The sequence below is a fragment of the Acanthopagrus latus genome, chromosome 5 (genome assembly GCF_904848185.1).
Source record: "Acanthopagrus latus isolate v.2019 chromosome 5, fAcaLat1.1, whole genome shotgun sequence".
NCBI lineage: Eukaryota > Metazoa > Chordata > Actinopteri > Spariformes > Sparidae > Acanthopagrus > Acanthopagrus latus.
In genome coordinates, this window is record NC_051043.1 from 17,087,667 (window position 1) to 17,111,040 (window position 23,374).

General features: G+C 40.2%; 2 protein-coding genes across 5 annotated transcripts; both read left to right on the plus strand.

Annotated features, from left to right (window-relative positions):
• Positions 1–198: 198 nt before the first annotated feature.
• LOC119019918 lies at positions 199–10,616 on the plus strand. Of its 3 annotated transcripts, none has more exons than XM_037098896.1 (12): positions 199–303; positions 1,660–2,277; positions 2,363–2,399; positions 3,533–3,612; positions 3,887–3,967; positions 4,147–4,206; positions 4,368–4,472; positions 5,417–7,283; positions 7,496–7,624; positions 8,329–8,727; positions 9,460–9,624; positions 9,840–10,616. In XM_037098896.1, the coding sequence occupies exons 2-12, from the start codon at positions 1,711–1,713 to the stop codon at positions 10,085–10,087; spliced, it is 3,738 nt and encodes a 1,245-aa protein (XP_036954791.1). In that variant the 5' UTR covers positions 199–303; positions 1,660–1,710; the 3' UTR covers positions 10,088–10,616. The 3 variants fall into 3 exon arrangements, with proteins under 3 accessions (XP_036954791.1, XP_036954793.1, XP_036954792.1); XM_037098898.1 differs by having other exon boundaries at positions 7,526–7,624; XM_037098897.1 differs by lacking the exon at positions 199–303 and adding an exon at positions 313–562.
• A 911-nt stretch (positions 10,617–11,527) lies between these two features.
• si:dkey-13n15.2 (protein transport protein Sec24C) lies at positions 11,528–23,077 on the plus strand. Of its 2 annotated transcripts, none has more exons than XM_037099383.1 (21): positions 11,528–11,824; positions 12,321–13,049; positions 13,370–13,428; positions 14,392–14,445; positions 14,639–14,750; positions 14,942–15,069; positions 15,257–15,392; positions 16,293–16,402; positions 16,713–16,825; positions 16,988–17,179; positions 17,456–17,552; positions 17,712–17,816; positions 17,963–18,130; positions 18,583–18,679; positions 18,751–18,899; positions 19,163–19,301; positions 19,745–19,866; positions 20,150–20,329; positions 20,616–20,813; positions 20,963–21,052; positions 22,519–23,077. In XM_037099383.1, the coding sequence occupies exons 2-21, from the start codon at positions 12,371–12,373 to the stop codon at positions 22,657–22,659; spliced, it is 3,069 nt and encodes a 1,022-aa protein (XP_036955278.1). In that variant the 5' UTR covers positions 11,528–11,824; positions 12,321–12,370; the 3' UTR covers positions 22,660–23,077. The 2 variants fall into 2 exon arrangements, with proteins under 2 accessions (XP_036955278.1, XP_036955279.1); XM_037099384.1 differs by having other exon boundaries at positions 19,745–19,766; positions 20,158–20,329.
• Positions 23,078–23,374: the final 297 nt, after the last annotated feature.

Genomic DNA, 23,374 nt, shown 5'->3' on the forward strand with positions numbered 1-23,374 from the left:
TTCTTAAATAAATTGTATCTCAAAATTGGCTTAATTTATTTATTTTTTGTTATACTTTTTATTATTATTATTATTATTATTATTATTATTATTATTATTATTATTATTATTATTATTTCAAGCGGGGTTTTTTTAATGGCTCTAAATAAATTACTTTGCACATTCTATTTGTCTATCACATATTCGGAAGGTTTCTGTGTTGGACGTGATGCCGCTCTTATTCTGAAAAATCAAGCGGAAATCTTCTGTTTGCAGAGAGAGAAGTAAACAAACTGTCGCCACTACTTCCGGTGTTGTTCACAGGTATTGTACTGATGTTCAAACATTTGACTGAAAGTTAGATGTCTTTTCCACAGATAAGTCATACTTAAGTCTGGTCATTTTTTGGACGTTTTCAATTTAAGGACGTTTTCACGGCTAAGCATGCTAACAGCTGATCGGTGTAGCTTGGCTAACGTTAGCCATGGAGCTGAAGCCACACTGCTAAGCTAGCTTAGATACATTTTGTCGATGTGTACACAAGTGCAGCGATTTAGCTAGCTTTAGCTGCCTGTTCCCTACAGTAAGTACACATGTATGGTTTTATCAGGAATGCGGATTTTGAGCTAATTACCTTTTTTAACGAATCCTGCGGATACAGTAATATACATTGTACTGGTGTTGAGGCAGAAATTGTCATATTATTCTTAGGAAATTAAACGTGTCTGCATTACTACAAGAGGTGTGTGATAAAATGTGTATGTAATCATATGGTTGACAGACCCTGTGATAGCAAAGCACTTAAAACAGTCACTCCTTTATTTTCTAAACAAACACGATACATTTCCCCCTACACTCTAAACTATAACTTCTCTGTGGAGAAGGATGTGCAGTCTGGCACTGGGTGGCTGCTTTCACACTAGTATTTTGAAGGAGGACAGTAAATCTGTGTTTTGAAGTCAGTCACGGTGTAACATGCCTTTTCATGCAAGAACCGAAAAATATTTGCACATTTATAGATTGTATATGTTTTTAAAGATGCAGAAAGACAAATCATTTTGAGAATTTTCTTACTGTACAATGAAAATACTGACAATTATTAGTGCACACAAAATCGATTAAAACGTTTAGTTGATGAAATATAAAAAAAATAATAAAATAAATGCTAATCACGATATCCAAGACACCAAAGTGAAATCTTAAAATTCTTTTGTCCAACATTCTAAAACCCAAAGACTTTTTATTTACTAACAGGAATGACAATTAAAGCAACACATCCTTAAGTATTCAAAGCAGAAAAATGACTGAAACTATCAATTATCAAAATAGTTGCCAGATAATTTTCTTTCAGTCAACTAGTTGTTGCAGCTCTTACCATTAATATTTTATCATTTATCTTTACTGTCTATATTTATACTTAGCCCTCCTAGTCAGTCTCCTAGTAATGAGTCCATCACCTTTCTTATTTTTAGCCAATCAATCAATACTTTCTCTATCATGTCTTCACTGAGTTGAATATCGTAAACCTCACACTCTCACTTATTTGATTTTGCTCAAGCTTGAAGGAAAACCACAATAAATTCAGACGGATTGTTTAAAATGTAGGCTGTCCGTATTTATGAGCAATACAAACACATTGTGACCCTGATGATCAGTTCTGCATTTTTTTTGCTCTACTAGGCCTTCTAAATGAAAGAGACTCCAAGCAGCATACTCTGATGATTATGTGGAATGATGGACAACCTGGCCGCAAATAAGAACAACGTACCCTGTCAGTCATGGGCAGGCCAGAATGGCTGGTCCACAGTTTCAACCCAAGGATCCCTCTTCAGTCCACTTCCCAGCTCTCAGCATCTCAGCCTGGACTTGTCCTCTAGCCAAAGACCCTCCTGCGACCACCTGCAGGCGTCCATCCACAGCTGTATGAGTGACATCAGCACATTACAGTCCACTCAACGCACTGCCATGTATGAAACATCTCACAGTAGCAGCAGTTCCTCATCCATTTCACTGTTTGCCAACACTGCTATCCCGAGTTCCTCCCATGGTATTTCCTTTGCTCAGCAAAACCCTCACACGTCATCAATGCTGCTAACTACAAACCGAGGAAAACATGTACCCCCGCCATCTCTTCCCCAAACAAACCAAGCTCCACAGCCCTGTAGGCCTCAACAGCTACCACTTCTCTCAACCCAAGGCCATTACAAAGCGTCATTTCAACCTCCATTCACCGATCAGGGTTTACCAAGCGGACTTCAAGATCTGCCGATTAGCCTGCCCTCGTGTGGACAACAACATGTAAGTACATCTCAAGCTACTTCTAATGGAGCTAATGTGGAGTTTATGTCTGGAAAAACTCAGTCATGCTTCATCTTCTCCTCAGGAGCAGCTTGATTGGATACCTTCATCACACTGCAGGGGTGAGTGCTGCTTGTAATACCTCTGTGGTTTGTGGCATATTTATCTTGTACTGGAGGATAAAAAGCGTCATTATTGTGGTAACACCTGTTGGGTTTGATGGATCAATATAAACGAGCAATGCCCAACGTTCTGTTAATTGACTGACTGCATAACGTGTGACTCGATCCACTAAATTGAGATTTTGACTAATATTTAGGGATTCTACTTAATGTTAAGAGCATTTTTTAGCTGACAAAAAATAAAGTCAAAGGAATTTATATTTGTTTGTTTTTCGTTCCAACCAAAACCATCTGGTAGGCTAATTAACTGTGGCCTGCTGGCATCAGTATTGGCAATTTTTGCAACCAGTTTTATTTGTTTTTTACTATTTAATTTTTTTTTACTTCACTTGAATTGTTAAGTGCATTTAACACATTTTGAATATCTGATTTTATTATATTTGCCGCAAATATATATATTTAATGCTTTAGATAAATTTTTACATTACACGACCATAACTTGATTAAACAAGGGAATTAAAAGCACATGAATTCAGTAAAATATTGAAATGCTACAAAATAAGTGGTATTTTAACTTAGATATTGAGAAATCAGTTGTGATTACATCTTATTATGAGGTATTCATGTACTGCGCTCCTGAAAATTCATCTTAACATTTTATAAAAATCTTTTGATGGTCACAGAGATGAATCACATTTAAGTAACAAAGAAAAAACATTTATCTGCATATACAGTTTCAGCCAGGCAAATCAAGTCTATTCTTATTTATATCAGTGGGTCAGACTATTAGACTATTAGAATGTTATGAATGAATGAATATTAGAAGCACCACAGGATAATGCAATTAAATTGAACCCCAAAATACATCTTCCAAAATTGCCATTAGTTGAATGAAAACCTGTTTAAATGAGGCTGTATCAAGCTGTATATATTTCAGGTTGAGGCTCCTGTGTATATATTCATTAATCAGAAAATGTCTGGACAGGAAACAAGTAGGATCATTACAAAAATATATCACACTATCTCACGATACAGATTAGTCACTTATTCAGACAGGCACTGCAGTTCAGACATCCGAAATTTTGAATGTTGCCTACAATTTCCTCACATTATTTAACTTATCTTTTTCTCAGGAGCTGCTAACAAGTCTGTCCCTGATGCAGCAGCTCATCCTAACAAAGAGCCATCGCAGGAGAGGAACATTACTCCACCGGTGAGGAAATTAACAGCACATAAAATATATTACTGAAGAAAATTCTGTTTTTTGTTGGTCTATTTTTTATTTTTATGTTTTTACATAGACAAAAAATGTGTTTGTTTTTTTTTATTCGTTCCACTTGATGACATCTAGCTTTTTTTGTTCCTGCAGAAGTGCATTCTGCAAGTCATTTTGAAACTAGTATCTACCAAATGAAAGTTACTTGTTAGCTACCATCATGTACTACATTCCTTTTTTTTTTTTTTATTTTGCATGTATCTGCTTTCAGGCCAACAATGACATACGGCGTTCGGTGCTTTTACATCAGCGTGCACAACTACTTGAACAACTGGCAGAGCTGAATAAACATGTAAGTGTGTGTGTGTTAATTAAAAAGTCAATATTATTTTCGATAGTACCTACATAGTGCTACTGTATAATTATATAGAACTTAAGATGATAAATTGCTTAAATCCCGGTCATGGATAAGATTAGACACAAATCCACACAGTTACTCCCTGTTGACATCCCTTCTGTCTGCCTGTTAAGCTGGAATCAATACCTCCAGATGACAGTAGTGATGGGCAGACACCACACACAGTTGTTCAGGTACGTTAAGATTTTTTTTCGATGCTGCAGTTCGATTTGCAATTTATAAAGTTCAACAATTCATATCTATGTGTTAAAATATTATACTGTTGCTATACTATTTTAAATGATAGTCAAGGTTCATGACTGTTACATTTTTAGAGTTCTGTTCTGTTTTTCAGTCACAGTTACAACTTTCAGCAGATTGTTCATCACCTGCATCCTACGATGAACAGAATGAGGCCTTTGATACACCAGAGGATCCAATGTCAGAGGCAGAATCTGTGGTAGTTACCGCTATTTTTTCTGTTTGTTTCTTAAATCCTCAACAAATAGCACATTTACATATTCTTAGTGGTGATCATTTTAGAGTGTGTGATGTATCTGAACATAACCTGTATTCAGTTTTGGGTATGTTTTCTTGGCTGTGTTGTCAAGTTGCATTTATTGGTTACGCCCGGTATAAATTAGCACCTGATCACACTAAGCTATGCTGCTAGAAATGCATTGCCTGCAAAACTGTTCTTTTTCAATGGGGCAGTTGTCTATCATGCAGTCATCTCTTTTGTCGCCCATCTTGTTTCACTAGCGATGTTTATGCAGTGCATAAAAGAATATTCTTTAAGGGATAATTCGGGTTTTTTGAAGTGGGGTCATATAAAGTACATATCTGTAGTCGGTCCCTACCGTAATTGCTGATCAGTGCAGCCTCAGTTTGGAGAAGTAGAGAGCTGCTCCAGCCCAGACACTCAGCTTTGTACCGCAGTGAATGGAGTCCAGATGCAAAGCGAATTTTAACCACCTAAAACAAGGCTCACCTTAAAAAAATCTATATCACTTCAAGTGTATGTTGTATAGAGAAAATTCACACTACTTTACATCACCATCAGACCACCCTTTCTTTTGGCACTACATTTTCTCAACTGTAGGACCTCTGTATCCCTACGCATTAGCGCAACTGAAACTCTGACCCGAACAGGCGATCTGCGAGCAGCAAAATACAGTGCGAGGCCCAAGTTTTCAGCACAGAGCATGGAGGCCTGATTACAAACTTAACATACTTTGAATTAAAATAAAATAAATACTTAAAATACATAAAATTAAGATGAATTATACTTTTTTTTAATCTCTCAAATTGAATGTGTTGAGTTAGCATAGAGATATTTGTGTCTTTGTGAAAAAAATAATATTACATATATTACATACTTTTTTTTTCTTTTTTTCTTTTCAGAAAAAGGAAAACACCTCATCTGAGGATGGCAGTGATCATGAATACATTCCTGAAAGTAATGGGGACTTCTCTGATTTCCAATCTGACAGTAGCTCTTCAGATGAATCCAGTCACAGCAAGCCCTCCACCCCCACGGATGAAAGACCTTCTCTCCCAGAGAACAGACAAGACAAATCAGGAGATTCTTTGACTGAGGCCAAAAGTGTCAGTCTTTCAATATGTCCAACTAATCTGAAGAAATCCTCTCAAACTGTAGTGTTGCCCTGTAAGAATACTGAAGAACAACGTCATTATGACAGGAGGAATTATTGTGTCTTCTGCTCTAAGCCATTATCCAAAATGTCACGACATTTAATGCAGGCCCACAGTGACAAAAAAGAGGTTGCAGCTGCTTTTCAGTATCCCGTAAAATCCAGAGAAAGACAAAAGATATGGAACAGACTCATAAATCAAGGAAACTTTGTCCATAATAAAAAGGTTTTGAAAACTGGGAAGGGTCAGCTTGCCGTCAGAAAAAGACCAAATTACGCTAGACAAGCCATAGACTTTCTTCACTGCCTTTACTGTCGAGGCCTTTACATGAAGAATGCTTTGTTCCGACACATGAAGTTGTGCCCAGAGAGAGTGAAGAATGGAAATGAATCAGGGGTCGGAAGAAAACGTATTGCAGTACGCTGTGCGCTTGAAGCTTCAGACGACCTTGGCATAACCGATGGTTTTAAAAGCATTCTCACCAAGATGACTTACAATGATGTGACACAAACTGTCATGGATGACAAGGTTCTCTTGCAGTTTGGTGAGCTGTTGTTCAACCATTATGGATCTGATGAGAAGAAGCATGAATATATAAGACAAAACCTTCGTCAGATGGCAAGACTTGTACTCGAAGCTCAAAAAATAACCCCTCTCAAGAAACTGGAGGACTTCTTTCTCCCTTCAAGCTTCCCACATGTGGTGTCTGCAGTGAATGTGCTGGCAGGCTACGATCCAGCAAGCAAAACCTACCGCATTCCCTCCCTTGCCATCAAGATTGGCTACCACCTACAGAAGACCTGTGTCATTGTCAAGGAAAATGCAGTTAAGAGTGGTAATGAAAGTTTGGCAGAATCTGCACAGAACTTTCTCTCAGTTTACCAAAAAAAATGGAACAAGCTCGTTTCTTCAGGTGCCTTGTCAACACTGAGAGAAACTAAATCACACACAGAAAAGAAGGTGCCCTTGACTCAAGATGTAAAGCTCCTGAGTTGCCACATGGAGAAGGTTCATCTTCTTGCTGAGAAAAAACTCAGAGAAAGTCCCTCCACAGAAAACTACGCTGCTCTGGCCAAGGTAGTACTCGCCCGCACAATCATTTTCAACAGGAGAAAAGCCTCAGATGTGTCGTCGCTGAAACTGAAGGATTTCATGTCGCGAAAGCAGTCAGAGTTGCATGCTGGCATGGAGTTCTCAGTATCACACTTGGAAAAAAACATGTGTGGGCTCTTCCCTAGAGTTGACATACGGGGAAGTTGTGGAAGAATGTTGCCTATTTTACTAAAACCAACATTTGTGTCTGCTATGGAGCTTTTAGTAGAAGTACGCGAGACATGTGGAGTCCTGAGTGACAATCCCTTCCTGTTTGGCCGACCACAGGCAATGTGTTACTACAATGGATCAGATTGCCTCCAAAAATATGTCAAACAGTGTGCAGTTAAAGACCCGGAAGTGCTGACGGTTCCAAAGATCAGGCAGCATTATGCAACAATGGTACAGCTGATAACCCTGGATGAAAATGAGGCCGAGCAAATTTTAGGCCCTAATAATCAAATCAGAGAGCTGCGACAGAACGGCAGCATGCAGCTGGAAGACATCGGAATAGACTTCGATGGTAAGAATTTTGAATTTGTTTTAGATAATTCTGATGTGAATTAAGTTTACATAGTTTGATGTTAAGTACAAGCTTTGTAAAAGTTGTCAGTCTGTTGTTAAACCAACAAACGGTGGCACATGATAACCAGAAAAAAAGAAACAAAGATACTGAATCCATACCTTATCTTATTGCAATATTGTAGCTCACTCACTCTCTTGCTTTTTTTAAAGGAATACATTCTCGTTTTGTCTTCAATGCAGAGGGATTACAACCTGCAAGAGGACAACAAGGTGGATCATGGAATCGCAACCAGCGTCCCAGCGCACACCATGCCAATTCAGGCAAAAAATGTAGAAAAGGTGATTTCATTCACTTACTTTAAAGCATTTTGTCAGTCAGTTATAAATGGTTAAATCCACTATTTGATATCATATCAACAATCATACTAACTTTTTTCTTTTTTTTTTTAAGTGGCGGCCACTTTGGCTGAAATTGTTTTAATCAGAAATCTGCATATGTGAATTAATTTAAAGCTAGCAAGTATTTTGATCGAAAATGTCAATTGAATACCAATCATTGTGTTCACAGCCCTCTGCATCAGAAGTTGTGTCACACATTGCAAAATCATTTATGCTGATCAAGCCAGTGGGGCAGTAATGACAGTATGTTCTGTCTTGAACAAACATTTATGCTGGGCTCATATGATACATTTTTATGAACCTAATCAGTTAAACACATTACGAGAAACTTCACAGATGCAAGATTTTACTCTCTGTTTTAAATCATGTCAGCAGTAGTTTGCTAGTTAACATCAACACCATCCGCTGCTTTAGGATGTCATGTTTGAAAAGTCTTCCAGGAGTTGGTGAGAACATCAGTGCTGACCAAAACCCGAGTGCAGATTTTTCCTCCAATTGTCAGTAGATGTGAATCAAAGATAATTATGACCAAAACTCTATTTGAACCTTAAGATGAAGATATTTCACTATTTTATCTTATGGGGTCTTATGGGGTTTTTTTTTACTAATGGCTCAAGTTCACTCTTTTCCCTTTTACCCTACAGGCACCCAAATGAGTGGCAAACATAAATGGCAGGAAGCAGAGGTTCTCGCTGTTGAGAGACACATGATGCGCTTCATTAAAGGACACAAGGTCCCTCAGAAAGACGACTGCATTCAGTGTCTGGAGGCTGAGCCAGAAGCACTGAGGACCCGTTCATGGAGAGGTGTGAAGGACTACGTCAGAAACAGGATAACTTCCCTAAAACATGAGAAAAAATGTAGCTTCAAAGGCACTGAAGCGCGGACATCAAAAAAGACCAGAAAGCATGAAACGAAGACTCCACAACTGATGAACCTGGATGGAAATGGGGCGGGCCAAAACGTAGGTGCTGAAAATCAAGTCCGACAACTGTGGCAGACCAACTGCATGCAGCAGGACAACACTGAAATGGACTGTAATGGTAAGAATTTTTCTTTATATTTTTCACTTGAGCAACCCCTTGCATACAAAATTAACTTTAAGTCATACGTCATAGTTTTAAGACTAGCATTGCGAAAAACCTCTTGAATAGACTTTAAAACATGACCTTTATTGAATAACTTGCATTGGTCAATTTAATCTAGTGTCATAAGGCAAGTATGTGGAAATGAATGCTGTGAAGTTATAAATACATAAATCTAACGCTCTAACAAAATGGACAAATCCACAGTCTGTGGCTCTCGGAGGCCTTGAATAAACACGTCCAGTCATTTCATTTGGCCTGAATAAAATGATTGGATGACCTTTCAGTTGGATGCGTTCAAAATCTAGCTTGCTCCTGCTGGTTTGTCCAAGATTAACCCAAGCAGTAATATAATTTAATGACTCAAGATCTTGAGGGCAAACCATCAGCGCAGTGCCAAATGTTGTAACACAGACCTTTCTGGGTGAAAAGAACAGAGGGTGGCTAGTACCCTGAGAGGCCACTGATTAAATTGTTAGCATTTAGTGTGTCATTCATGTATATGGCAGAATGGTGACCGCAAAATGGCTTTGAGCAAGAACTGAACCTTGTCTGTTCTTGCCTTGCTGCACTGTGGCTCACTTATTTCTCTGGGTTTTCTGCAGTAAATAAGTGGTTGTGTATAAATGTGTTTAGATACAGTATGTAAATAGGGAATGTGAAAGACGAATTTCTCCTTCTGTCTTGCAGAGAGATTTACACCTGCAAGAGGACAACAAGCTGCATCATGGAACCACAGTCAGCATGCAGGTGCACACTATGGCCAAGCAGAGTTTCATCATGAACAAGCACAAGGAGCAACAACACGGGCCAGCAAGTCTGCACCTCAAAAATCTGCCAACTCACGCAAAAAAGGTAGAAATGGTGACATTAACAGCCATTCTATACATTTTGTTATTTTTGTTAGTTGAACAAACTTATGTTTGATAAACAATACAGTAGTCATTTGAAAGACTAGTCTGTTTTATAGCAGAACAGAAATTTGAAGGCTGTGTGATTATTTTTTTTTTTTTTTTTTTTTTCTTATTTGAGATGGCACAAAATCACTCTTTTCCCTTTTTACCCTACAGGTCCCCAAAATAGCGGTGTACATAAATGGCAGGAAGCAGAGGTTCTTGCTGTTGAGAGACACATGATGCGCTTCATTAAAGGACACAAGGTCCCTCAGAAAGACGACTGCATTGAGTGTCTTGAGGCTGAGCCAGAGGCACTGAGGACCCGTTCATGGAAAGGTGTAAAGGACTACGTCAGAAATAGGATAACTTCCCTAAAAAGACAAAAAGGAAGTTCCAAAGCAACATCCACAAACCGTAACTAGTCTGGCCAAGTGGAATCCCAGTCTTATTGGACCAATTGAAAGTGACGACAAGAGAGTGTGACATACAACAAAGGTTGCCTCTGAATCGAACTGTGGAGTTGTAGTTCAGGCACTGTGGAACCGCAGCAGAGTGTTGGGCATTTTCACCACTTGCAGTTGTGATATTTTGTCAAAGAGAGAATCTATTTTTGTGCAGTTTTCCTTTTTTGCAACATTGTTTGTGTTTCAGTCCATTAAGATTGCTGATATTTGAACATTTTTATTTTTGTGTGTTATGGTTTGTAGTTGTTCTGCAATTTGCACAGTATATCTTTCATCAGTTCATTTGGATAGAGACAGCTTGTGTATACAGGCAAATTCTGTACAGATTTTAGCTAGATGATTGCTAATTAGGTTGTTTTGCAAGTTGTCTTCTGTGACCAAGTTATCCAGTATGCTGTATTTCGTTACTCTGTTTGGTACACTGCTATACTTTAATTCGTTGAATTTTGTATAACAATTTACCACCAATAAAGTGCCCAGAATAACATTCTTGGAATACGTCTGTTAACAAATGCAAAGGTTACCTGTATCCCACTCAAAAAATGATGTACACATGGTATTTCAGTGATTTGTTGAACCCGTCAGGCCTAATCTCTGGCATGTATGTAGGAATGACAAGCATAACGGCAGTTGTTGAAGAAGTGGCCAGATATACTACTCATGTATTGGCGGCACACTATACTAAAAGTACCCTATGTAAAAAAAGTCATTAAGAAGCAGAATTGCCGTCACTGTTATATTATTATTACTAATAATGTGAATGCAGCATTTTTATGTTGTACTGTAGCATGTCGATGTGAAGCTGGTTTCTACTACATTATATGTTTCATTTTATATTCGAGTTAACTTCCTGTATATTTTAGGTAGGTATAAATTATTTAAGCATTGCAGGATTTCCCAGTTAGATGCATCAGTACACCATCTTTATGGTCCACTTAAATAAACACAGAATATCTTTAACAACATATTACTCTATAAACCTATTTTGAAGGGGCACTATGTAGCTCTAGAGAAGAATTTCAAACTCAGCATGAGAAATATTTGGTTTTTCATGAACAAGCTTTTTTCAGAGGAAAATAAGGTCCCCAGAACACAATAACAATATAAAATTGTGTTGTCCTTTAGAAGAGTGTTTGTTTAGGCATAAAAAAATCTTGCTTTTTGGATTAAAAGGTCATCCCCAAAAGCTACATAGTGCACCTTTAACAAACTTTCTGTAAAATCTTAATCTGAAAAGTATTTATATCAAATATCAATATCAAAATTGTTCTAATTGTAACGCAGACAGAAACTGAACTGTAATTTAGAAAGTACTCTGGTAGTTTAAAGCTTTTTACTTAATATGAAAATCTATTTTATTTATTTTACCGTGGCTGGCTTGTTTTTATTTTGAAAGGGCATGCGGAAATTAATTGTCGTGAATCTTGCTAGCATGATGCTAACACTGCAGCAAAAAGCTCAGGTTTATGAACGTAAGCGGCTGTGGGGTGGCTAAAATCTTAAAGTTACTCATGTTACAGTTTGTTGTCATGGAAGTTAATGTCACTGTTACGTAAAGACGAGCTAAATAATACGTTTCATCCTGTCTGGAGTGTTTCTCTTCCGTCGCAGAGGGGGAAATGAAGACGTTAACGTCGGGGACGTTGACAGACAGGTGCCGCACGCAAACCTCCGTGTTACCGCTCATGTCCAAAGGTATCGACTCTAATCTTTCATTACTTAACATAAGACTGTTTTTTTCAGGAGTAGTTTTTTTTTTCAACCTGTCTATTTGTGAGCCGCCGGTTGCCCAGTGGTCATGCCGATGCGTTCAGGTGATGCCATGATACCTCTGTGTTGCTCGCTAACATTATTGAACTAGCGTTAGCTGTCAGTTCGAAAAGCAAGCTACTTTACCATTATGATTTTTCGACAGTGTGCTATCATAAACATGAGTTTAGATCATGTATTTATTTACGTTAACCGGGTGGTATGACAGCTAACTACTACAGTCACCAGACTCTGATCTGGTGACTATAGTAGTTAGTAGTTAATCTTTTTTAAAGATAAGAAATAAAAATCAAAAAGCTTAATTTGGCTAGTTATGTGCAAGTGACCGCCGTCAGAAGGATTTCGGCCTGTCTCAGAAGAGAGCTGAGCATCACATCACGATCCTGATGGTCAATTCTGCATGTTTGTGTTGCCTCGCTAGATCCCGCCTCCGAGGAGAAACACACCTATCAGTGATGGTTATGGAAGACGATGGACGCTCCCACAGCCAATCAGAGCCAGACACCCTGCCAGGCGTGGGCCGGCCAGAACGGCTGGTCCCCTGCTTCACCTCAAGCAGCCCCCAGCAACCCCCTGCTGGGTTTTCAGCATCTCAGCCTGGGCTCTCCTTCTGACCAGAGACCCTGCTATGATCACCTGAAGGCATCCAACCAGGGCTGCCAGAGCGACATCACCACCTTTTCATCCAGCAGCAACACTCATCGCAGCACGCTTTACGCTAATAATGGTGATCAGAGTGAGCAGCGGGTCAATCCTGATGCGCGTGTGTCATCCACAGTTCCAGCTGCAAGCCAAGGAAGAAACATACCTCCATGTTCTCTCCCTCTTCTGAACGAAGGGATGCAGCCATGCAAGCCACATCAAATGCCGTTTTACTCCCCTTACAGCCCCTACCAAGCAATATCTCCCCCTTTGCACTCTCCATACACACACCAGGGTTTATTGAATGGACCTCAGTCACCACATCAAAAACATCTGCCCATCAGCTCTCCATCATTTGGACAATGTGTAAACCAGAGTCCACAGTGCACACCTCAGCCTGCATTTGAGGGGGCAAACGTGGAGTCCTCTATTGGATACACCTACGGTCATGCCTCGCCTACCTCTCCTATCCAACAGCAGCCTCAGTGGACACTTACACACTCTAAAGGTAGGTCCATTTATGATATGTACATGATAAAGCTCAGATATATGTTATAAAGCTTCCCATGTGATCTGACCAGCAGGTTGAGAAGCACTGGTCTGGGAAATTCTGAAAATAAATAACTACAGCTGCAGATGGGTGGCATTGTATATTGTTCAGTCATCTATAAGCAGTCCAGTAGAGCACATTTTAGCCCCATCAATCAGGGTACTCATCAGGTTACACCTTTTTATTTGTTTCTTGAAAGTGTTGGAGTCAGAATTCAGATTATAATGATCTTCCTCCATCGTCTTCTTGCATTGTGAAACTCCTCTGTCTTCCTGCAGGACCCATAAATGAGTTTGTGGCCAACACGGGTGCACAGGACAAGAACATCACACCACAGGTGGGGAGAGTAAAGCAACAGCGACACAACTCTCACACAAATGATTATTTATCTAATTGTTTCTTCTGCAGATTGTTTTCTCAATTTATCTTGTGTCCCATGAAATGTTACAAAATAAGAAGTTCATAGCTGACATCCTCTTAGGTGTTGTTTAGTTTTGCTTGCACTATAGTCAGTGAGGAAAAGGCAGCAAATCCCCACATTGGAGAATCCAGAGAAAGATTGTTTTGTATTACCTGGATTTTTCTGGCAATCAAATCAATCAATAGCATGTTAATTGTTTCAGCTGTAGTAGATTTTCGCACTTAAACTTTGTGGTGCTAGTGACCATGTACTACATTTTGTTCAATTGTGTATCAATATAATGCATGACAAGTTACTCAGATGTACTACAAAGAACTTTTAGCTGGTTATGAAACAGTCCTAATTTAATACGGATGTCTCTATATGACCTACATAAACAAACAAGATCATCAGTGAGAAGACTGGCTGTTTCTGTGTAGTTATTTTTGTTATGCTTAATGCCTGTCACCAGGTCGGATTCTGAATAGTGCAGCAATTCTTTATAGCAGAGTGGAGAGGGTGACCCTAACCCAAACTGAGGAGAGAAGCTGCTCTGTCGTCTGGATTGTACGGCAATGAAACAAAGTTGACTTTATTTTTCCAACATCATACTACAATTATTAATTTTGCAAAGCCACAAAAACATATACATTACCTCATTGCCATGTATCCTGCAAACAGCTGTGTTTAGAAAAGAAAAATGGTATTTAAAACCTTGTCGCATCATTCTCTAACTCAGCAGATCAACATCTTCACACACAAGGTGGATCGACAGGGGCCATCATAATCAGCATTGTTTGGGTTTTCATCCCTCAGAATTAAAGGATGTCTTTCTTGACTTGGGAGAAATAGCATAAATGTATTGAAATTATGTAAAAGTTTATTTTTTTTTCTCTACAGTCTCCTAACTCTGAGTCCCGTTACGGCCTCGACCCAGAGCTCCTGCCCAGTGCTGTAAGTTCATCTTTTCCTGACTGACTCCTGCAGACCCTCACTAATGATGTTTATAGCCTGTAAGAAATGCAGCAGACTGACTGACTGCATAAATGTATTTCTTTTGGAATGAGTATCTCTTTTGAGGAAAGAGTTATCATGCTTCGGCTGATTGATAGGGTTTCCCTTGTGTGTGTCCCTCTGTATGCCTCAGGTGAAGGTGATTGCAGAGGACAAGGCAGAGTGGGAGGACAAAGTCTTCGTCTCAGAGCCTTTTTCCCGTCTTCCTCCTCTGGCAACCACTTATTGTACCGTAGAGGATAGAGGTAAAGACACACAACTGTTGAACGCTGCATCAACATGACTTAGATTATATGGTATGGCTCAGTTCTGAATTACAAATATGATATTTTGATTTGCTTGGTGGTTTGTCTTTTTTTTTTTCCTTCAGCCCTTCTTGTCGCCATGTTTTAGACAGCCACTATGTCATTCCTGATCCATCTCTGTCAAACTGTAGGTAATGCGAGTCCTTCGGCCATCCGCTCCATCTCGTACTGCGTGCCCTGTGAAGGTCAGGCTGCCCTACTCAGCCGTCTGCCGCTGGGAGCTGTGGTCACCCCCCTGGTAAAACAAAATGCTGAAGAGGTCAGTTTATAGCTACTCTGCTTATTCTGTAATATATGTATTGGAATAACTTCAACTTCTTTTTGCGTGGAACTGAAGCCATTTTATAACGCTACAAATAAACCTTTGCATGTGCCGTTTAGTGTCTCCTGAGATGTACACACGTGAATTTAAGGTGTATGTGTGTGTGTGTGTGTGCTGCCTCTAGAAGCCCCTGCCTGTGTGCAAACAGGCAGAGTGTGTTACGGGATGTGGCTGGTGCGGAGCCTCGATGTGCCCGGCAATGGGCTGGCAGGACTGTGGACAGAGGTTTTACTGCCCCTTCTGTGGTAAACTCAGTGAAGGTAAGATTTCACATTGAGCATCAAGGCCTACAGGCAGCTAATACACAATCTGTAGTTGAGGTTTGGTGACAGTGTGACAGAAAAGATGGCTTTTTTTTCACACATTAGTAGCCACAAGTTTGGTTTGTACAATACCTACTTTACTTACAGTAACAGTCAAAGTTGCTGTACAACGTGATTTAGAAAACTTGAAAAAAAAAAAAAACAGGAGCATTAAAATATAGCAGTAATGGTTCAAAGAGAGACTTAAAAATCGCTCCCTACATACCAGGTTTTTTCCCACATGTTAAGCTGTGAAAGTGCTCAGTAGGATTCTTGTTAACAGACAGTGAGGAGATATTTTTGCATGTGATGGTCCAAAGACTTAATATCATCCAGCACTAAGAAACCGTCAAATATTTACAGTGTTAGACACTGAAACCAGTGACTCTCTTGACTTTTTTGCTTAAAAGAATGACTGAAAACGCTATCGTCAACTATTCCAATGATTGACTGATTGTTTTGCCGCTAATCCACATATAGGAAAATTCATTATCATCTTTAGAGCGTTAGATACCAAATTGCCTCTGACTGCAGTAGATTTGCAGCTGAAGCTTTTTTGCAAATGTTTGCAGTCTGTTTCATATTTATTTACGCAGCGTGATAGCGTTTCTGGAATCTGAGGTGTAAATACATACAGCTACCTAACATGATCAGTCCTGTATGACAGCTGTATTCCCAGCTCATTTATGAAACTATAATTCCCTGGTCAAAACTGCTGAATGAAACAGCTGATTGTCAATCAAACACTTCAAAATCATTTCCATGTGTTGAACCGCTCATAACCTGAATGTAGTTTCCTGAGTTGGCTACCTTTTTTCGCATGTGGCCAGACTTTATCTCTCCTGTCCTGTGTATTAGTGCCGTGGCAACACTACCAGCCCACCAAAGGGGTGGAGGGGGTTCGGGTGGATAAAGACAAGAGGCCAGAGCTCAATATGGGCTCATATGAGATACTCAATTCCCAGAAGGTTAGTTCCATCTTCTATCATTGTTAATTTTATTAATTTGTTAGTTGTCATTGCTTGTTCTTGAATATGGGCTTAGTTAGATGTGGACATGTGCAAAGATGTGCTTCTTTTCTGTGTTTTTTAACTTTGCAAATTGAATATTTACTTTGTTGGACAGAAAAAATGTTACCCATGTGAATAAGGGCATTTTCAAAATGCAGCGTTTTAGAGATCATAAAAATGTGGTGCCCTTTAAAGACCTTTAACTGTCTCAGAAAACTGTGGGTAAAGATGCAGCATGTGTGTTTTAAACTGTTGTTCTTTATCTCAGGGTGAACCTGCTGCTCTGCTTCTAGCCATAGATGTTTCTCCCTCAGCGCTAAGAGGAGGACATCTGGAGTTTGCAACACAACAAATACTCGCCCTGCTCACTTCTCTGAGGAGGTAAAACACGTCACACTATCGCACTATATATCCACACACTCTCTTTCACAGCTTGCTCAGCAGTATCTCAATGCAGGTTTGGAAACAGTGTGAATATAGGGACGATGGGTTGTGATCTTGTTTGCAGCAGGCAATTTTTAACATTTCATTTCATTCGTGTAGGGAGGATGGTGATGCTTTGTCAGACGTCCGTGTTGGTTTGATGACGTATGACAGCAGGATCCACCTGTACGACCTCAGCCCCGCCCTGTCCCGACCACACATGCTGGTCATCACTGAGACAGACGACCTGCAGCTTCCGGTGAGGGAGGGGCTTCTAGTGTCCCTGAAAGACTGTATCGACAGTGTCGAAAGGTAACCAACGCTTCAACTGACCATTTTCTCAGATGTATGTTCATGTCAAACTGAATTATGCACATAAGTGTGCTCATAGTTTCATACAGCACTCTCACAAGTAATATTTTTATTTTATGTTCATGTTCTAGAGCGAGCCGAAATCTGACACAAGCTAGTGATGTTCCTTCTGCAAATAGAAGTGATAATAATAGAAAGTGAAAATATTTTCATCACTTTGGCTTTCTTTTTTTGGATCAAGTCAACAGGAACTGTCTGTTGTCTGTGTGTGTGTAGTGTGTTGCAGCATATTCCTCAGTATTCTCCAGAGTGTGATGACTCCAGCGGAGTTACCATGGAGCTACCTGTGAAAGCCGGGTTAGCTGTACTGAAGGTCAGTCATCACTGCACAGACTTAAATGTTTTATTTATTTATTTATTTATTTATTTTTAAAGTTTCTCCTGGATTTGTGGCTGCACAAGGACGGATAATAACCCTGATGTTAGTCAGTGACTTGATATGATTTAAGTTCCTTGCTCTGCTTATTTCCAGGCCCTGAGTTGTCCTGGGAAGCTGCTGATCTTCCATACTGCCCCTCTGATAGAGATAGGACACACCAACTCATCCTCAGGGTTCTTTGGCTCCAACAAACCAAAGGTATTAAGAACACACACGCACATACGCACACACACACGCGTGCACACACACACACACACGCCCAGTGCAGTCAGAGTGGCTAAAGCAACATTATGTGTAAGTACAAAGACAGTTTCATTAAATTCCTCCACTTTTATTTTCCCCAGTCCATCTTTCAGCCATCGGAGCTAACCATCTCATTGGCTAAGGAGTGTGTCAGTCATGGCTGCGGCGTTCACCTGTTTGTTCTGTCCCAGCAAGATGTGGGCGGAGCTTGGCCGGGGCATATTCCATATCTAACAGGTGGAAGTCTGCACACCTACAGCCACCTCCAGGTATCAAGAGCTCCTCCTGTTGTAGCACTGGAAATGAAAGTGAATGAACTACATAAAGAAGAAAAATGATTTTAATAGTTGATTTAGCTGCTATACTTTTACCACTAGTAGTAGTTGTACCAAAGTAATCTCTGCCTGCTAAACTTAAGGTTAGCAGCTGGTTAGCTTAGCTGAGCACACAGCGTACAGATAAAGTAAAAATACATAACTTAGAGCTGGTTAGAGCTTCGCCAAATGCAAAGGGTTCCCTTCAACTTCTTTATCAGTGATTAAAACTGATCATTTATGAAATTGATGGCGATTCATTTTCTGCCAGTTATTGTTGCTCTTTTTATAATACATAGCTAAATATTTAGCAGATAGGGAAGAAGTCTTTTTAACTTTATATTGATGAACATGCTACTTATTCAGATCCAGTAATAACTGGTATGATTTTTAAATTCCCACCACAGGGTGAACTGGACAGGGAGCGTTTCAGCACTGACCTAAAGAAGACTGTAGAGACGGACTCAGGCTACAAGGCTGAGCTCAGGATTTTTGTCAGTAAAGGTGAGACCTTTCTTATTTTTATGTGATTATTCATATAACATCCTTTAAAAATACCTGTGATTTCTCTGCAGATATGCGTGTGTCTGGGTGTTATGGACTTTTTATCCCTGGGCCCAATCCTGGCCACGTCACCATGGCAACCCTTGATCACTTTACAACACTGGCTGTGGAGCTCGCGCACACCAGAGCTCTGGATGAGTCGAGAGCTGTCGCCATACAGGTGAGTTTATGTTTGTGACCATCGATTTGCATCAGAAGTAAGTTGAATGCACAATTTTATTGTCAGTTGTCAATTTTGCTGCCTTTATGTCTTTAACAAGACCGACTTTTTACTTTATCACTCATTCATAAAACATTGTCTCAGTCCGGACGGTGTTCTGATGATTGAAAAATTACTTAAAGATGTGCAGATTTAATTCAGAGTCCCTTAAACCTTTTACTTTTTTTAACCATAATCCTCCTCTCTCCCCTCATGTTTATCAGGCTGTATTGTCCTACAGCACCCAGACAGGAGACAGGAGGACCAGGGTTCACACTCTGACCCTGCGATGCTCACGTCACCTGCAGGATGCCTTCCGGCAGTACCAAGCCCAGACGCTACTCACCTTCTATTGCAAAAAGAGTGAGGATCTTATACTGTGGATTAGTGCACATTGCTAATTAATATTTCCATACACATATTTTGTTAAATTCTGGAAAAATCTCATAAATCCTTGGAAATCAAGATCTCGTGAGAATATAGTGTTGTCGGTGTTGAATTCATATTTATTCCTTTATTATGCAAAAAGATTCCCTCATAGGTAACATTGTTATTCTCTCTGTTCTTTTAGATTAAGGCCACAGATTTTTTTCATCAACACAGAAGGCTTTAAAAGTCGCTCTCTGTTATGGGTTACAAAACAACCCTGTGTATATCCCTCTTAATCTCAAATGTAAATATTTTGTACAATACAGTGGATGCCTTTTGTGAAATGCAGAAATGGTTGTTATGATTTAGAATTTAAATACCTGGGAAAAACCGTCATATTAGACAACATTGTTTTGTGTTTTGGTGTTTCTGTCTAGTTTACTGTGCAGTGTTGGAGCGCCCTCTACAGGAGCTGAGGGAGGAACTGCAGACGGAGGTAACCGAAGCGTTGGCGTCCTATCGGAAACACTGCTGCTCTGCTTCAGTGTCTGCTGGACAGGTGAGGTTTGGAAACCTAAAACTATAGAGATAAGAATTAATCGAGAAGGTTCCTTTTGACTTTTGAAAATGTTTAAAAAGTGTCAGTTCTGTTTCAGCTATTGTAGAGAAAAATCTGAATGACTTTTTTTTATTAACATTCAGGCTTTTTTGCTTCACAAGCCCGTCCCAAGGCATCATCTTTCTCTTGTTATATCCCTCTTCATTCAACTATTACACAAGTTAATTGGCATCTTTTTTTTCTAACCATATGTACTTGGTTCTCTCTGTGTATGTGCCTGCAGCTGGTCCTCCCTCAGTACCTGCGAGCTCTTCCTGTTTACATCAACAGTCTGAGGAAGAGCGAGGTGCTGCTGCCGGGCCTGCGGAGCTCCGTCCACCAGCGGCTGCAGCAGCGCTGCCAGGTGCTCCGCATGGACACCCGCAGCACCTCCACACAGTTCTACCCTCTGCTGCTGCCTCTGGTCAGTACCATCAACACGTGGATGTTTGTCCCAATTAGATTTATGCTACGAAAAGTCAGGGTGGTGTATCTGGCTAAAATAATGCATTACTAACAGGTTGACAGTTATTTAAGCCTCTCCTGTGACCTCTATTTCCATATCCACTGATAGTTCTTTCTCTTACAAGTCAGTGTTACTACTATTAATAAGGGGTGGCTGTCACTTCATTGACAGAACACTTTTTGCAGTTCCTTTGTTTTTGCCTTTGGCATGTATGGGTAAGGTATCACTCACTTGTCGCCTGCAGCCACTGTCAGCCGACAGCTTCACCCCTCCACACCCAGAGGAGGCCCTGCGCTGCTGTGCAGCCAGCCTTGAGCCCAGAGGTCTGTACTTGGTTCATGCACCCCTCACCCTGCTGCTCTGGGTGGGCACCCAAGTCCAAGCATGCACCCTGGTCGAGCTCTTCAACACCAGCTGCTTCTCCTCCCTGCCCTCTGGAGAGGTAAAACAGGGACAATTAGTTTAGAAACAAGACTGATGAAGCTTCTCACCACTAAGCTGTGCCATGTTTGTAACACTGACTTAAACCAAAGGGCTCTAAATACGCTCTGTTTACTCTCCATTTCTAATGTTTCGTATGTGTTCTTTCAGACCAAGCTGCCAGTTCTTGAAAATCATCTGTCCATCACTGTTCGATCCCTCATCGATACACTGAACTCCCAAGCACCCTACGCCCGCAAGGTGAGCCTCTGCCGACTGCCCTGCTTCAGCTGCAGCCAACATGTGTGACCTTAAATCACACAGTTGCTGTTTCAGTATGTGAGGTTGATTAGCATCTCTTTTGTTGCGGCCTCACTCGTTTTCTTGTGCTGCATTCACGTCATGTCAGATTTATTGTAAATTTTCGCTGCCACTGGGTGGGAAAAAACAGGCAAAAACGCTCTCATATCTTATACAGGGTGGCAAAGCTGGAGACAGACTGGTTGTCTGCAGCTACAGTTGTCTCTGATTGATGAGGTTTTTGCAGCAGGCTAGTATTAAATAATTGCGTAGCATTGGCTAAGCTAAGTTTAGAATAATTCTTATTTGATATTTATTTCTCTGACAGATATTTTCAGGATGAATTCATTTAGGTGCCACATTTTGCATCATGTGTTGCCACGTGCTCTCGAGAATAGAAGTGAAGTGATTATATTATTCTGCAGTAGGTCTGGTGTATTTGGTGGATCTTGATAATTCCTGCATAATAGTAACAATTTATGAATGATTCCCCTCTTTATTTTGACAAGCAGGACTGTACTTGAGATCCCAAAACCATTTCTGTGCCGGATGTAGTCCACACCAAAGTCCTATCAGGATAAATTTAGGGCTGAGCGACTGATAAAATTTTAATTTCAGTTTCTATTTTGGCATCAGTCGCTTATGAAAACAAGATCATGGAGATCAAATGGTTCCATTCCTTCCTTCTTTTGCTTTGTCTTGTGTTATTAATTCAGCCCACCACTTTACAGTAGTGACCTTTCATTCCATAAAAACCCGCTCTCATCCAGGCTTTGACACATTGAGCTCACTGCAGTTGAGAAAGCCATCTTTTGTGAAGCCCAGTTAAGTCAGCGACCGCTCAGGTTTTTATGCACATCTGTTAACAGTACTGGTGCATGAACCGATCTTTTATTGCATTTTTACCAAATAAAATGACATTATAATACACATTAAGAACAAGATAAGCCATTTAAGAATTATGTTTAAAATCAGTTCCTTAAAATACTGTTTTTTAAAAGTTCACCACATGAGTGATGTTTTCTAAGTCAATAAGAAACTGTGATGAAGCAGCATTATGTCACTTTTTGACCTTAAAATAACAGCTTCAGCATCAATGTGATGGTACAGTGTCTTGTATTAGGGTAAATGGTGATTCAGCCTTTCCATCCCCCATCACTTGTTTCTGCACTATGTAACTTAAGTGAGAGAGTAGGATCATACATGTTTACTTCACCATACAAGTTGTCAACTGACAAAATCTATCACAGACCTGGGATTTATATTTACGTCAGTGGGGTTCCACTCAGAAACTGTGGGGGGCGCCAAATCGCACAAAATGCCAATTTCTAGATAATTTAGGATCTCAGTATTGGCCAAAATAATTATTATGATGATTTCAGCCCTACTTGCAGCCACTGATAAACTGATGTTTTTTTCTGTCTCAGCTGTGGGTGGTGAAGCAGGGCGACTCCTGCGAGGAGGCCCTGCAGCGCCACCTGGTGGAGGACAAGAGTCCTAACGGAGGAGCGTCCTACGCAGACTTCCTGTACCATCTCCACGTCAACTCTGTCCGGATTCTGCAGTGACTTGACTCACAAACATGCACAGTTTCTGACCTCTCTGGGTGCATTATCCTCTACAAAAGACATACTTGCCGAAAATAATGATGGACAAATGGAAACAAAAGTATTACGGGCCATTACTGACATTATTAGAATGTGCAAATATGAAAGGCCTGTTGTCAGGCAGTGCATGGGGACATTTTAAGTGAGACATCATTTGATTTATTTCACGACTGTGATGTGTGCTGTGTGGAATGTGATCCGTGCTGTTCTGAAAAATGTGTTTATGATGTTAATTTATTCCTGTGTCATGGCAGTTCTCTAATCCCTGCCTGAGATTTGTGTGTAAGTGTGTTTCAGCGTGTGCGTGTGTGTGTGATGCCCACAGTATGTTCTGTGTCTGCATAATCTAATAAATAGTTAAATAAATGCTTTAATTGAACCCCCCGAATGAAATTTCTTTCAGTGTTTTTCAGGAGAGAGAACATCAACAGAACTGTTTTCGATCAGCCAAGTTGTGTCTTAGACGTCATCCTGCTCCATCGGATGAAGATGTGATTCAGGAGGCCAAAAGGCCGACTGACTAATGAGTCCAAGGGGCTAATCACACTACAGTAATTGGCAGTAATTATGTTGCTGCAAGGGTGGGGAGCACTCGAGCATGTGGCCGGAGCAGCGGGGAGGGGGTGGGGTGTTACTGTCGTCATATTCCTTCATTACACTCCTGTTTTGATATCAC